We start from the raw sequence: 13,893 nt of genomic DNA on the forward strand, positions 1-13,893 counted from the left end.
TGATGGACCTTTGAGTTGTGTCCACATTTCGCCTATTATGAATAATGCTGCAATGAACATTCATTCATGTACAAGTTTTTGTGTAGATGTATGTTTTCATTTCTCTTAAGTATATACCTAGGAGTGTAATTGTAGAGTCATATGATAACATTATGTTTATTGTATTTTTATAATATAGATTTTTACATCTCCTGTATACCATCATCACCACCCCCTACCACAGAATCTCAAAAATAAAGAAAAAATATATCCTCAACCCAAAAATTTGCTTGCACTTATCAATTGCACAGAAACTCTAAATCATTATACATTTGACCCTTGAACAACACAGCTTTGAACTGTGTAGGCCCACTTATACAGGGATTATGTTCAATAACTATATCAAAAAATTTTTTGGAGATTTGTGACAATTTGAAAAAACTCACAGATGAACGACTACCCCTGAGACAACAAGACCAACACCTCCTCCTCCTACTACTACTCACTGTAAAGATGACAACAAGGATGAGACCTTTATGATGATCTACTTCCACTTAATGAATGATAAATATATTTTCTCTTCCTTATGATTTTCTTAACATTTTCCTTTCTCTAGCTAACTTTATTGTAAGACTACAGTCTATAAAACATATAACACACAAAAAGTGTATAAATACAAAATATGTGTTAATCAACTGTTTATGTTATCAGTAAGGTCAACAGTAGGCTATCAGTAGCTAAGTTTTGGGGGAGTCAGAAGTCATACACTGATTGTCGACTGCATGGGGATCAGTAGCCTAACCCCCATGTTGCTCAAGGGTCAACTGTATTTCAAATTGAAGTCAGGTCATAATTTTCCTAATTCAATCGTTTAGATAGAATGAAGTAAGTTACATTTCAAAGATATAAACAAAATTTAATTTTATCTTAGGACTACTTTTATGTCCTTAAAACTTCAAACTTAGATTCTACTTCATTCAAGAAAGAAACTAATTCTTTAGCTATATTTTCAAGTTAAGCTCATTTCAACTCTATTAGAATCCTTAGTTAAGTTTAATACTTGTCTTTCCTCCCTAGCCTGCTAATTTGACCCAGCTAAAACAACACGTCCATATCCAATGTGAGCCAAATGTGTTGTATCTAGGTGAGCTCTGAGGAACCTCTGAGTCATGACCTCAAACATGTAGTGGGTTTGACCAGATGATCTCTAAAGTTCTCTCCAGCTCAAACTATGATTCCTTAACTCTGTGATTAACTAGGAAGTGAGGAGGAGAATTTTCATTTATGTATGAGAAAATATATTATTATTATTATTTACAGAATGAGCATCATATCAGCTTGATATCCTATGTTTATCCTTGATAAACATGAAAGTTTACCAAGTTTAATGAAGAAAGTTGTTCTTTTCTATGAAAAGGAGAAGGAAGAAAATTGGCAAAGTCAGTCTCTAAAGGAAATACAGAAGTGCTCTGTAAAATGAAAGAAACAATTACAACTCACTTCCTATGGCTGAGAGGTACATGCTCTGTGCGTGATTTTTAATCGGGTTGAAAATGCCAAAATACCCTACTTCTAGGAGAATGATGTTTATAAAGTCCTCGGATGGATATTCCACGCTAAGGGTTAAGATAGAGTTGTGTCTCCAACTGAGTAATCACCCTGCAGAACAGCCTTCCTAACTGCTGTGCTAACTCCCCAACACCTCAGTTCCCACCTGTGCTGGCTTTAAAGGTCTATATCTTGACAAGATATTTGAACCACACGCAACGGTTCTCCTAAAAAGCCCTTAAGTTAGAGTATTTAAAATGAAAAATCCCTGAATGAGGACACTCATTTGGAAAATAAATAAATAGAATGAAAACTTTTGGAAACAAAACTTTATGTGGATAAAAGCTCTGTTTTCCCAATAATAACTCACAGGAGATATTCAAAGAGGGAAAATCCACCATACAATTCCCTCTACAATTTCACAAACCCAAAGCACAGAGGGAAGTGCTATACCCTCGTCTACAGAATGTTTAAGGAAAATAATCTGCTCACCTCTAGTCACTATGACAGAAATGGTTATTTCCTGGTATCTCAAAACATGTATCTTTACCATTAAATCCACTATTGGCATGTGTTATATAACTTGCAGTCATAATTGACATCATTTGCTAAGCATTCACGATGTTAGACACCAGGTAAGGTGCTTTATCTGTATTTTCTCATTTAAGTTTTACTATGAACTATTAAATGACACCCTCCCCTTCACCCCTACACAGCCATTTTCCACAAAAGCAAATACAGCCCAGTAACCTGCACGGTGCTTCAAAGCCAGTTCATGGCAGAGCTGTTTTCAGCTGTCTCTGCTTGTTGCTGGCATGTGTCAAGACATGTCTGTGCATGCAGGTCACAAATCTCTCAGTCATAAAGACTTGAGACAGATTAACCATTTGGAATAAAGTTCATTTCAAGGCAATAGTTCCAATGTTTGCACTTTTTTCATCACACAAATGCTGGAGAGAACCCTAGATTGTCAGTCCAAACACTAAATATTAAATAGACAGCTCCTCTGTTATACAGGGGTAGTTGGGATTCTATAGTGTGCTGGGGAAGACAGTTGACTCTTTGCCCGAGTTCTGACAGCCTGGGCAAGTTGTGTCACGTCAAGTGAGTTACATAATATTTCTATGCTGCTGCTTCCTCATACATGAAATGGGGGAAATTGATTCCTGATTCCCAGAAATATCACTCCACATGACCACGGGTCTGTGTGCTCCATGGGTATACAGACTTCATTCAGTTTGCAGCTGCACACCCAGTGCCTAGAACAGTGCCTGGCACATAGTGGGCACTAACAAATGCCTAAGTGAACTTAAATGAAGTTAAACTCCTTGAGGTCTGGGCTTTTTCTTTTTGACTTTTTTTTTTTTTTTTGGTTACTGCTATATTACCAGTGCTGAGAACAGTGTCTGGTGTAAAGTGGGCACTCAATACATATTTACTGAATGGATAAGTAAATGAGCCTACAGGATTCATGTCCACCTGCCCAGCCTGGGCCTTGTGTTTTGACCTGTGGCCTCTCCTGCCTTCCACACAGGAACACATGGGGGAAGCCCCTCCGAGCCTGAGAGCTGCTGCCTCCGTCCTAAAGGGAATGATTTTGCCCTCTCTCCTTTGTAAATAGAACTTATGTTCCAATCCCAACTCCACATTTCCTTGTTAATGAAGATGTGGAAGATAATTTATGGAGAGAACCCAACAAAGTAACAAACTAGTGACACAAAACTTGAGACAGTTAAGTTAGCAAACCACACAGAGGGTTTTTTTTTTAACTACAAAAGAATAAAAAAGAACATGGATTCACACGGTGGCAAATGGTATTATAGTGGTTCTCAGTTTGTTTATGGCCCAACAGACTCTGGACAGGCAACAGTCCTCCAAACGATATCAAGATTGAAGTGGGATGTTGGGGGAGGCACAGATGACCTGGAATACTCAAGATGACCATGAGTGGTTTGAAATGTACTCCCCTTTCCCCTCCCCAGGGTGAGCATTATTGTACTAATGGAGGATGAGAACTCCAGGGATAGTGAAAACGGCAGAAATAATGTCCAGGGGGTTGGGGTGGCTCAGTAGAGTTGAGGAAGAGCAACATTTTCAAACATACCTTCCACAAATCACTTCCATGGGATGTTGAGAACTGTGAAAAGGGATTGTTCTGTGATCAGTTACATTAGGGCGCTGCTAGCTTACACAAGATTACACGGGTTTCTTGACTTATTAGAACCTACAAAACATTAACTGCATTCTGAATCTCCAATGTGGAGGTTTCATATATGGTAGTCCCCCCTTATCCACAATTTCATGTTCTACAGTTTCAGTTACCTGTGGTCAACTGTGGTCCAAATATATTAAAAAGAAAATTCCAGAAATTAACAATTCATACATTTTAAATTATGTGCCATTCTGAGTAGTGTGAGGAAATCTCATGACATCCCACCCAGAAAGTGAGTCATCCCTTTGTCCATCGTCTTCACGCTGTCTACGCTGCCTGCTTGTTAGTCACTTAGTAGCACTCAGTTATCAGGTCGCCTGTCGTGGCATGGCAGTGCTTGTGTTCAAATAACCCTTATTTTACTTAATAATGGCCCCAAAGCACAAAAATAATGATGCTGGCATATTGTTATAATTGTTCAACTTTATTATTAGCTATTGTTGTTAATCTCTTACTGTGCCTAGTTCATAAATTAAACTTTATCATAAGTAAGTACATATAGGAAAAAACATAGTATATACAGGGTTAGGTACCATCTGGGGTTTCAGGCATCTACTGGAGGTCTTGGAACATATACCCTGGGGATAAGTGCGGAGCTACTGTACAGCATTTTCTATTTATTTGGCCAAAGAATCCATAGTTTTCAAAACATCTTCCAAGATTGGTGTTCTATACAATGCTTTTTAGGAAATTCTGGCACAGAGAGATCAAATAAGGACAAGAAGGCAAGGGAAAAAATAGAACCAGTTTGTGGATTAATAAATACTAATAATTAGGTTATTAATCTATACATATTAAAAACAAGATGCCTTTTGGTAATTTAATTTATTTGGAATAACTTCCCATTATTCTGGGAATATGATTATAATCATGAAACCATAGAAACATAATTGGTTCATAGGCAATAAGAAGACCATTTATCACACTCACAAAGACAGCAAAGTTAACTTCTAGGCTAAAGTTATTAAATATAGTCTTTTAATTAATGACAGCCACAAATATAAGCTTAGAGTTTCCCCTCTACTCTTGTCCCAGAAAGAACAGAAAAGCATGATCTATTAAGAAACTTCTAGTAGATCTCAAAGTTTACTTTAGTTTTTTTTGTTGTTGTTCTTGTTGCTTTTAAGAGGAAGCTCTCACGGCTCAAAATGTTTTGTTCTTCCAATTGAGTCTCCTCTAGGCTCAAGAATGGACAAAAATTAATTGAGTATTTTCACTTTAGTTGAATATTGCCCTTTGGTAGAATGTGTATAGGTTTCTAATATTCCTTCAGGGGTAGACAAATACAAAAGCATTGTCTAGAAGGTCTATAAAATACATACATTATTTGGAGTTAGAGGGCTTAGGATTCCATCCAAATTCTTTTATTTATTGATTAAGAGACTTCAGTCCAATAGGCAGCCAGGTATATTAACTTGGCTGCCCTACGGCCCCATCAAACTCAACCTGTCTAAAACTGAAAACGTATTTCATCACAATCCTACTTCCTGTGTGGCCTATCCCACCCAGGGACACACCCCGGGAATGGAGGAATGTCCTTCTCCCTCACGGCTGACACCCAGTCAGAACCCACACGTTCAGGACAGTACTCACCTGCCCCACCGCCCATCTCATTACACTACTGTGGTGCAGACCCTCCTCTGCGCTGCTCTCGGCAGCCCCCTGGCTGGTTCCCTCTCTTCCACTTGGCCCCTCCAATCCATTCTCCATACTCCCACCAGAGTGACCTTTCTAAAACAATAATCTAATCTGATTTATTTTAAGCAGCTCCCAAAGCTATCAGGGTAGAGTTCCAGCAACTTGGCTCACGTACAGCCCTGCCAATCTGCCTACCTCTCAAGCCTATGCTCCTGGCATCACTACCAACAGACACACACACACGCACACACACATACACACCCACATTTTCCAAGACTGCAGAATGACCTGCGTTTCCCCCAATGCATCATCTGGTTGAGGGCTCTGTACTGCATGTATTTCTACTGTCTAGAATTCCCTTCCCTCCAGGAGATCACAGCTCCAGCCTCACCTCTTCCAGGAAGTTCTCCCTGACCACTCCACTGCCACATTCTGCAGCATGCTAATACACAGGGCTATTTTCAAATGACTCCTGCAGAGCTTATCATATGTGCTGTGAGAGCTTGCTTTTCTGCCCCAACCCCAAACTATAAGCCCCTTAAGGACAAGAACTTGGAATTTAAGCACTCATTTAGACTTCATTCTGTTTTAAATTAGTTTGAAGGTAGAGTATGAGAGAGGAAAAAATGTTCAAGGTGATTTTAAACATCAGAATTTGATTTTAAAAAAGAAAAAGGGTAGAGGCTTATGTAAGAAATAAAGGTAATATAAAAATGCAGTCAGCCGAGCCCCAGGCATTTGCAATCAGCAGCCCAGAAACTTAGCACCAAGTTTTTTATCACCCAACTAGAAGTAAGAAACCTGATCAGTTACAGTTACCGCAGTGAAAGCGAATAAAGTGCTCAGGACTCGGCATTCCCGACACAAGACCAGAAAGAGGTTTCTCCTCCAGGTCTTCAAGGGGAAAGTGTGAAGTAACCCACCACCTTCTTGGGCAGGCGGGGTAAACTGTAGCCCCCTCAACACAGCCCAACTCCACGGGGCCCAGCGTGGTGTAGTTTGTGGAGGAAACTCAGCAGATCAGGTTTCACCCAGGAACAGATGCAGTGTGGACAGGCCACACAGACTTCCAGCTACTCACCAGAAATATCCCTTCTCCAAGACTACTTTTTAACAAACATGGGGGTAAAGAGTTTATGGTCACAGTACCTGACACATACCTGGAAGCCAGCTACTCTGTGTGCCAATTAAAAGCAGAATCAAAGGTATTAATCAGTTGTTAACACTGGTGGCTTAGAAACAAGGATTTTGTCCTATTTTTCCTCTCTAACCCCAGCATCTAGCATGGTGGTTCTTAGCCCTACCAGGCCAATGTCCCTTGACATTAACAGACATGTCACAATGCTCCCTTCACTCTTCTGAAATTAAGTTAATAGATAACATGACTCTACCCCCCATACATGAAACCTTATCTCTATATATAATTTCAAAAAATGAAAATCAAAATAATATCCTAGCTAAAATATGAAGCAAATGAAAACTAATAATAAGATAATATGAATTTCAAGACATAAAACCTTTGCCCTGACTACCCTGCAAGACACAGTGATGATATCAGATTTTTGCAGGCACTGGATTTGTAAAACACAAAATCAGAATCCACTCCAGACAAGAAGTACAGGAATATGTGAAAACAGAGGTAAGAATGCTTCCTTGAGTAAAAATTCCTATTTATCACTAGGACTTACTAACAGACCAAACTTATTTGTATATGAGAAAGGGGAAATAACCTGACTAGAAGTAAGGATTGTGTGCCCAGATGAACTGCCAAGCATGAGAGAATGAGGAATGGCGATGTTCCTGCAAATAAGATGGGTGTTGTGTACAAGTGTGGCACCAGACTGAGTCCATGTGTGACGGTGTGCCTATAGTGGGGCACTGTTTTATAAAAAAACATATCTCCTTGAAGAACTCCTACCATGAGTAGAATCGTACATTCAGTCTCTGAATCACCATCAGCACTGTGAACAGCTGTACAGGACAACTCTTGAGTTGTGCAGGGCTGTTCTGTACCCTGAAGAGCATCTAGCATCCCCAGCCCCTCACCTCTAAGCACCAGTGATGATCCCCAACCCTGATGACACGATTCCCAAAGCATCCTGGCCCAGCACAGAGTAGGAGCTCCACAAAGGCTGAACAAGCTAAAGAACAAATGTTTGAAGGATGGAATGAACGGACAAACTGAACTCTGGAATGAGGAGAACAATCTCTGAGTGTCAGGAGAGTGCGCTGGAGATCAGAAATGTGAGAGCACCCGGGCCAGCGCCTGGCAGACAGCACTCGGTAAATGCTAGCTGAATAAAAAGTTGAAACAAACAGTACACTTCACTCCATGCTCAGAGGACCAGGGCTTTGTTGAATCCCACCACCACCCCGATCTTGCCCCTGAGCTCCTTGGTTCCGGCTCCACCGCACACGTCGACAGAACCTGAGCACTTTCCGGCTCCCTAAGTGGGGAAGGAGCACGTACCTTCTTCAGTTTCTGCAGCACCAGACGGCACAGTAGTTCTTTCCTCCGGCCTGGCTTCTTGCTCAAGGGCCTGTGAAACAACAGAAAAAAAAATTCACTGAAAACCATTTAAGGTTTCAAATATGCAATAAAGAGATGAAAATCACAATCAAGAATCTCAGAGCTGGGGAAGTCAGGAAAGAAAGGGGTGGGTGAAAGCTGCTGGAAGAACAGACAGCCAGCACTCCCGGCTGACGGCGAGAAAAATCAGGAGAAATCCCAGGGCAGGGGTCAAAACCGTCCCTCTACTAATCCTTTACTGCTTCTGTGGGTCACAACAACCAGAAGGTCCTCAGCAATGTGATGCATGAACCAGAAAGAAGGGCTGCTGATTTATGCATCTGCTCACCTGGAGCAACCGCCACCCACCCCGAGACACAGGGATCTCAAAGGACCAGGGGACAGGGTGGGACCACGATCCCAGGGAGGATCCAGGATGATCTTGAGCTGCAAATGGGCACATGCTGGTTCAGGCTGTCCTTGGCTGAAACTAAGTTGGTGAGTCTTCCAAAGGACTTAGAGAAAAGCTAACCTCTGGGGACTGATTTTCTTTTCAGATGGATTCCCCAAAGCCAGGGAAAATGTGAAGAAACACAGAATTTTGTGTTGATGTGCCAAATAGTAAACCAGCCCAAGATTGAGTCAGCGCACATTCCACGATAAATCATCAGTATACTTGGGCGGGCAACCACACGACTGAGAGGGACCCTGAATCCCACTGGGCACGTCAGTAAGCCCAGCACATTGAGTGCCTTGCTCCTCAACTATTTCAGAACAACATTCTGAGTCCAGGGCAAAAAGAACAGGAAAATATACACAATTTACTAAACCATAAGGGGGCAGGGATCAATAAGTGCCCAGTCACCCACTCTCCACAGGCTGCTAACTCCCCAGCCCTACCTCCAAGTTCTCTCTTCCAGGGCACACCATGGAAGGAGCAGGTCTATGTGGGGAGGCAGCGAGGAGAGGGCTGCATAAGCACCTGGGGTTAGAAGAGGGCTAACCATACAGGCTCAAGGCCTAAGACAGCCACCTGCCCCATGTGTCTACCTGGGGTAGCCTTAACCTCAAGGCTCTTGTCTGTCAGCGAGGGGAGTTGCCAAGCCTATGTGAGAACAGGGCATCAGGCAATGCTGGTCTCTGATCACAACAAAACTTGAAATAAGGAAATACTATTTTCTTTTGTAATAAGATGTATTAAAACTTAATTTTATTTTTATGAGTAATTTTGGCTGCAACTTAAAAAACTTACATTTCCTAGTTGCCTTATTAATTTTAGCCAAGTTCTAGAACAAAATTGTCAGCGTTCTGATTAACCAGAAAAGCTTCATTATGAGGATATAACTAAAAAATGATTAAAAGATACAGCTAAGATTTTGCCTATTATTTAATTTCCTAATATCTGTCTTTACAGTTTGGATATTTAGTGCCAGCTTCTATTTTAACATTTAATATCTTTTATACATTGTCATGCTGCCATTGTCAACTCTAATATAGTGTGAAAACCTGAAATCGTGACAACTCTGAACAAGGACGGCTTCGGAACAGGATCACCTGAAAAGCTCTTATGTCTGGTTAAAGCAAACTCAGGTTTCTGCAGCAAGGTTTTGTGGTCGTTGTTCTAGAGGGCTGCAGATAACCGAGCAATACTCAAACCCTGAGATTAAAGGTATCTGTTTGGAGAAGGCTGTGTATGGGCTGTGGTTCAGTGAGGCCCACAGACTCTCAGATCAAAGCCACTGTCTATCGCTATCATATAAAAATGGACTTTTAGACAAGATTCAATATAGCATGAATACTTTCTACACAAAATCTACATATAATCTTATAACATTTATTATCCAAAGTTGTAAAGCGTTAGTATGACAATCCATAAAATAATTACCACCTGCTTAGATTTAAAATAATACCTAACCAAGTAAGATGTTACCAGAAAAAATTTCAAATTCAAGAAAACTATAGAATCATTTTGTCAGGCAAGTGAGAATGAATGACTTTGGACGTCATAAAGAACCTCTCAGCCCTTCCTTCCCAGTCTCCCTGCTCACTGCCGGCCACACGCCTTGAGGAAGGAAGGAAAGAGGGGCTGTGGAAACTTGGAACAAAAGGCCATTCCATCTCAACTGATTCTTTCACCACGTGTTCTTCATAAAATGAAAATCTCAGAGAAACTGGAGAGCCATCTCCATTTGGTCTTTCTTACTGTAAAGTCCACTACAATAAGTGACTGTGGCTTCCAGATTTAGTCCTCATAAATCTTTCCCCAAGGTCACCAGCATTACTCAAACGTGTAACAAATCATGAATTCAGCCTGAGAAGTTGAAGGAATTTATAATGAAGCAAATGTTCAATAATTTTTGCTGTGCATAGACTTTGTTCTCTTCTTTTCAGGAGGGTAGTCACCAAGTGCCATGCTGCTATATGAGTGTCTCTTCTGAGGACAGGAAAGGAACAGAGCGCATCCTGAGAGCCACTGCGCATCAAAGCCAAGCATCTACCCGGCCGGAATAACCGCCACTCGGTGCTTTGGTGAGAAGCCAGTGATGGCTGAAGGTTTGACCCTTAAGCAAAACCCTTATTCGGTATATATGGTACATAATACTGTGTGTCAGAAAATGATACACCAAATTCCCTAAAACTCAACAAAGAGAGGAAGATCATACTCCGAAGAGCATGTTTCAATTGTTTAAATAAAACTTAAATGGAGTAAGCCAATAATCATCTTTATTTGATATATAATGTTTTTGGCTAAAATTTAGTTTAATTATATGAAGCAAACACTGTACAAAAGCCAAAACTGTGATAAATGACTGTATCAGTTTTCTAAGCTGACTTTTTACCCTATAAAGCTATATAGTCATGAAACCTGTGCCTTGTCATTGGAGAACACAGGAGACCGCAGGATCTGGTTAGTGGGTCCTTCAAACCCCTGAGCACTGCCAACTAGATTGACTCGAGCCCCCTTACTCAAACTAACACTTTTCTTAATAATAACTAAAATATATAAATATTCTTTATATTCTTTCAGAGTCTACAAAAATAATAATAATAATGAAAGTGAAACATTTTAAACCCCAAGATGGGCATGCTATGATAGCACTCACTCAAAGCTGGGGTTTGGGCCATGATGGGAGGGGGAAAACCTCTTTGGAAGAGAAATAGGTTTTTACCTGTCCACATTCAAAAAGAATCTGTATGCTGGGACAAATTCTTAACTACATCTAAGCCATAAGAAAGCCCAGGAGTAGATATTATATGTGTGAGATAGCTCTAAAGGCAACTGCTTTAGATAATAATTATAATATAATCAACAAATTAAGAGAAAATATCTAATATTAAAATATTAAAACCCAAACATGTATAGGGCTGGCTCAGAAAGGAAACAAATATTATACAAACTGCTATTTTTCTACTGTCAAAATATATAATCATCTTCATTCTACTGATCTAACACAGTTTCTAATTTCATATCCCCCAAGGATTCATTTAAAAAAAAAGTGCTACCCCCGAAAAACACTGTTCCCATGACAATGAATTGATGCCTGCACTCTCTCAAGGAGTGTGCATCAATCGTATACCAGAATAACTGGGCACAAACCTTGACAAGAAAGGCTCGATCCCAAAAGTATTTCCGGAAGAGTTTAATATCTGCCTCCAACAGATGCTCGGCTGTGTGGTTAAGGGTTAAGGTCAGCGTTTCTGATGAGTGAACATAATGCAGGGAGGCTTCTTCATTGAGCTGCACTCGGGAGAAGCCTGGGGACCGCCTGCCCTGAAAACTGAAACACCACAAATCAAACCCCACGCACAAGCTTCGAAGACACCAAGCCCAAGATTCCAATACCCACTCCACCCCTGACATTAGAAATCCAACTAGCAAAACGATCCTTAAAAGTCACCTACGTGCAATAAATACACAAGATTATGTAAACAGATACTTATAAAGCCATCTTCCTTTTTCCACCTAGAAAATATATCTATTGAAAAGCCATTGGCAAATACTATAAAGGTTTATATAAATAACAAAACAGTACTGTCTTTTAAACATAGTACTTTACCTCAATATTTCATTCTCCCTTTAATCTGAAAAGATGCCTCTCACTTTAATTGGGCCATATGTAGTAGAACAAATCAGCTGGCAGCCAACATTTTATTAGGTGATTACAGTGGAAAACAGATATGATCCCTAGGGAGCATGATGAGGTTTGGATGTTACAAACAAGTGAGATATTCATAACACGCTGGTACCACTGTTGTAAATCACTTTCTCATGCAGATTAATATACACATAAATTTGATCATGTACTTGATCAAAAATGCATTAATGAGTATATTTTTGGATACACTTGTAAACAAAGGAACAATACTCCCAAACTAAATTCTTGAATATAAGCTTATTGTCTGTTCTGTCTTGGCTAAGAACAATTGCATATTTATAAGCTATATGCAGGCTTCATGGTTAGTATCATAATATTCTGGATGGCTTATAAGGTCATGTAATAGCAACAGCAAAACAGCCTCAGGGGGAAAATATGAATGCTTCCAGATTACAGACCACCTCAGAACGTTATCACATCCCAATGGATTGTTCCCAGATTTCTCCCTTCACAGAACTAGCTCTATGCCTCTTCCCCCTCCTAATATGCCATCATTTTGTTAATGAATGTTTGCTTTACAAAATTATATTTCCAATGAAATACATGTTGTCTCCATCATATGGAGTGGCAAAAAGAGATCCATAAAGAGCAGTTGTACTCTAAGATTTCAGGAATCTCCCAAACTCCTGACACAAATTACTGGCAAGGACTCCAGAATCTTCCAGAAAACAATTCCCCATGCCAGTAGGGTAAATGGTCTGAGCCTGAGCAATAAGGTTGTTGTTATTAATTTATAATATGGAAGCTCCATCATTTGGTCAGAATTTATCATACAGTCTAATTCTAATCCCATCCAAGAATGGATTTATCAGACATGTAAACTTTTAAAACACATAATATCTTTTGGTCTTGGACACAGTAAAAAAAAAATACAAAGTTATCAACAGAGGAAGAACTCAGCCTCCAGGACCTCAGTGGAACACTGAACTTACCCACACTGAGTTAAAGGAAGCATTCTTGCCTTGCCCTTTTTGGCCAAGAAAGTCAGGTCATGTTAAACCAAAGAAGAGTACAATTGCCTTTGAATGGGCTTATCCCTCGGGGTTGATGCTCATTTGACCAAATGAGAAAAAAAATAAACAGAAACCTCTGATTTCTACTCTAACATCCACTTACGAGCCACATAACCATAAATGAATTACATTGAGTTCCATGAGCCAAATAAGAAAAACCAGCCCAGAAGACATGCTGTGTAATAATACTCTAACAATATTTAAAGTTTATGTAGCACTTTGTAATCTTCAATGTGCTTTCCTACTTAAGTTTTTTACATGTTCAGTCAAGAAAATTATTATATATGAATCTTCCTTTCTTCAGTTAAGAAGAATTACATATCTGAACTATTTTAAGTGACATATCTGCGCTCATTATTTATTGGAAGCATCAATACCATCATCAACATAAGGAACTTTATAGTTTACAAATTCTTTCTTTTATGTTATTTCACTAGACCCAAATGACCATCACATTGGCTAAATAGTACCATAGCATTTGTCTGTTATTCATTGATTCAACAAAAATTTATGTTCTTTCAATGAATATTATTTGCTAGATAATGTACTAGAAATATTGCAGTGAGTAAAACAGAAAGAGTCCCAGCCCTCAAATGATTTAGTAGGAAGATATATATGAAACACATGATCACATATATAATTATAAAATTATTAATATTGTGAATTAATCATACTTAACATTATGAATTAATCATAATCACAAAAGAGAATAACACAGAAGGCCTTTCTGAGGAAGTGACATTTAAGCTGAAACCTGAACCATAAGTAGGGACTAGTGATTCCTCTGATTTTTTTTCATTATTGCCCCCTGTGGAGCCTTTTGAGACTTTTTTCCTA

General features: G+C 39.6%; 1 protein-coding gene across 1 annotated transcript in view; it reads right to left on the reverse strand.

Annotated features, from left to right (window-relative positions):
- Positions 1-13,893, reverse strand: part of ARHGEF28 (Rho guanine nucleotide exchange factor (GEF) 28) — a 310,356-nt gene that overhangs the window by 161,897 nt on the left and 134,566 nt on the right. The window contains exons 6-7 of the mRNA XM_012664526.1: positions 11,485-11,665; positions 7,848-7,917 (exon numbers count right to left, since the gene is read on the reverse strand). Coding sequence (XP_012519980.1) covers positions 7,848-7,917; positions 11,485-11,665 — 251 coding nt within the window. The remainder of the gene's footprint in view (positions 1-7,847; positions 7,918-11,484; positions 11,666-13,893) is intronic.

The sequence above is a fragment of the Propithecus coquereli genome, unplaced genomic scaffold (assembly GCF_000956105.1).
Source record: "Propithecus coquereli isolate 6110/MARCELLA unplaced genomic scaffold, Pcoq_1.0 Scaffold9, whole genome shotgun sequence".
Classification (NCBI taxonomy): domain Eukaryota; kingdom Metazoa; phylum Chordata; class Mammalia; order Primates; family Indriidae; genus Propithecus; species Propithecus coquereli.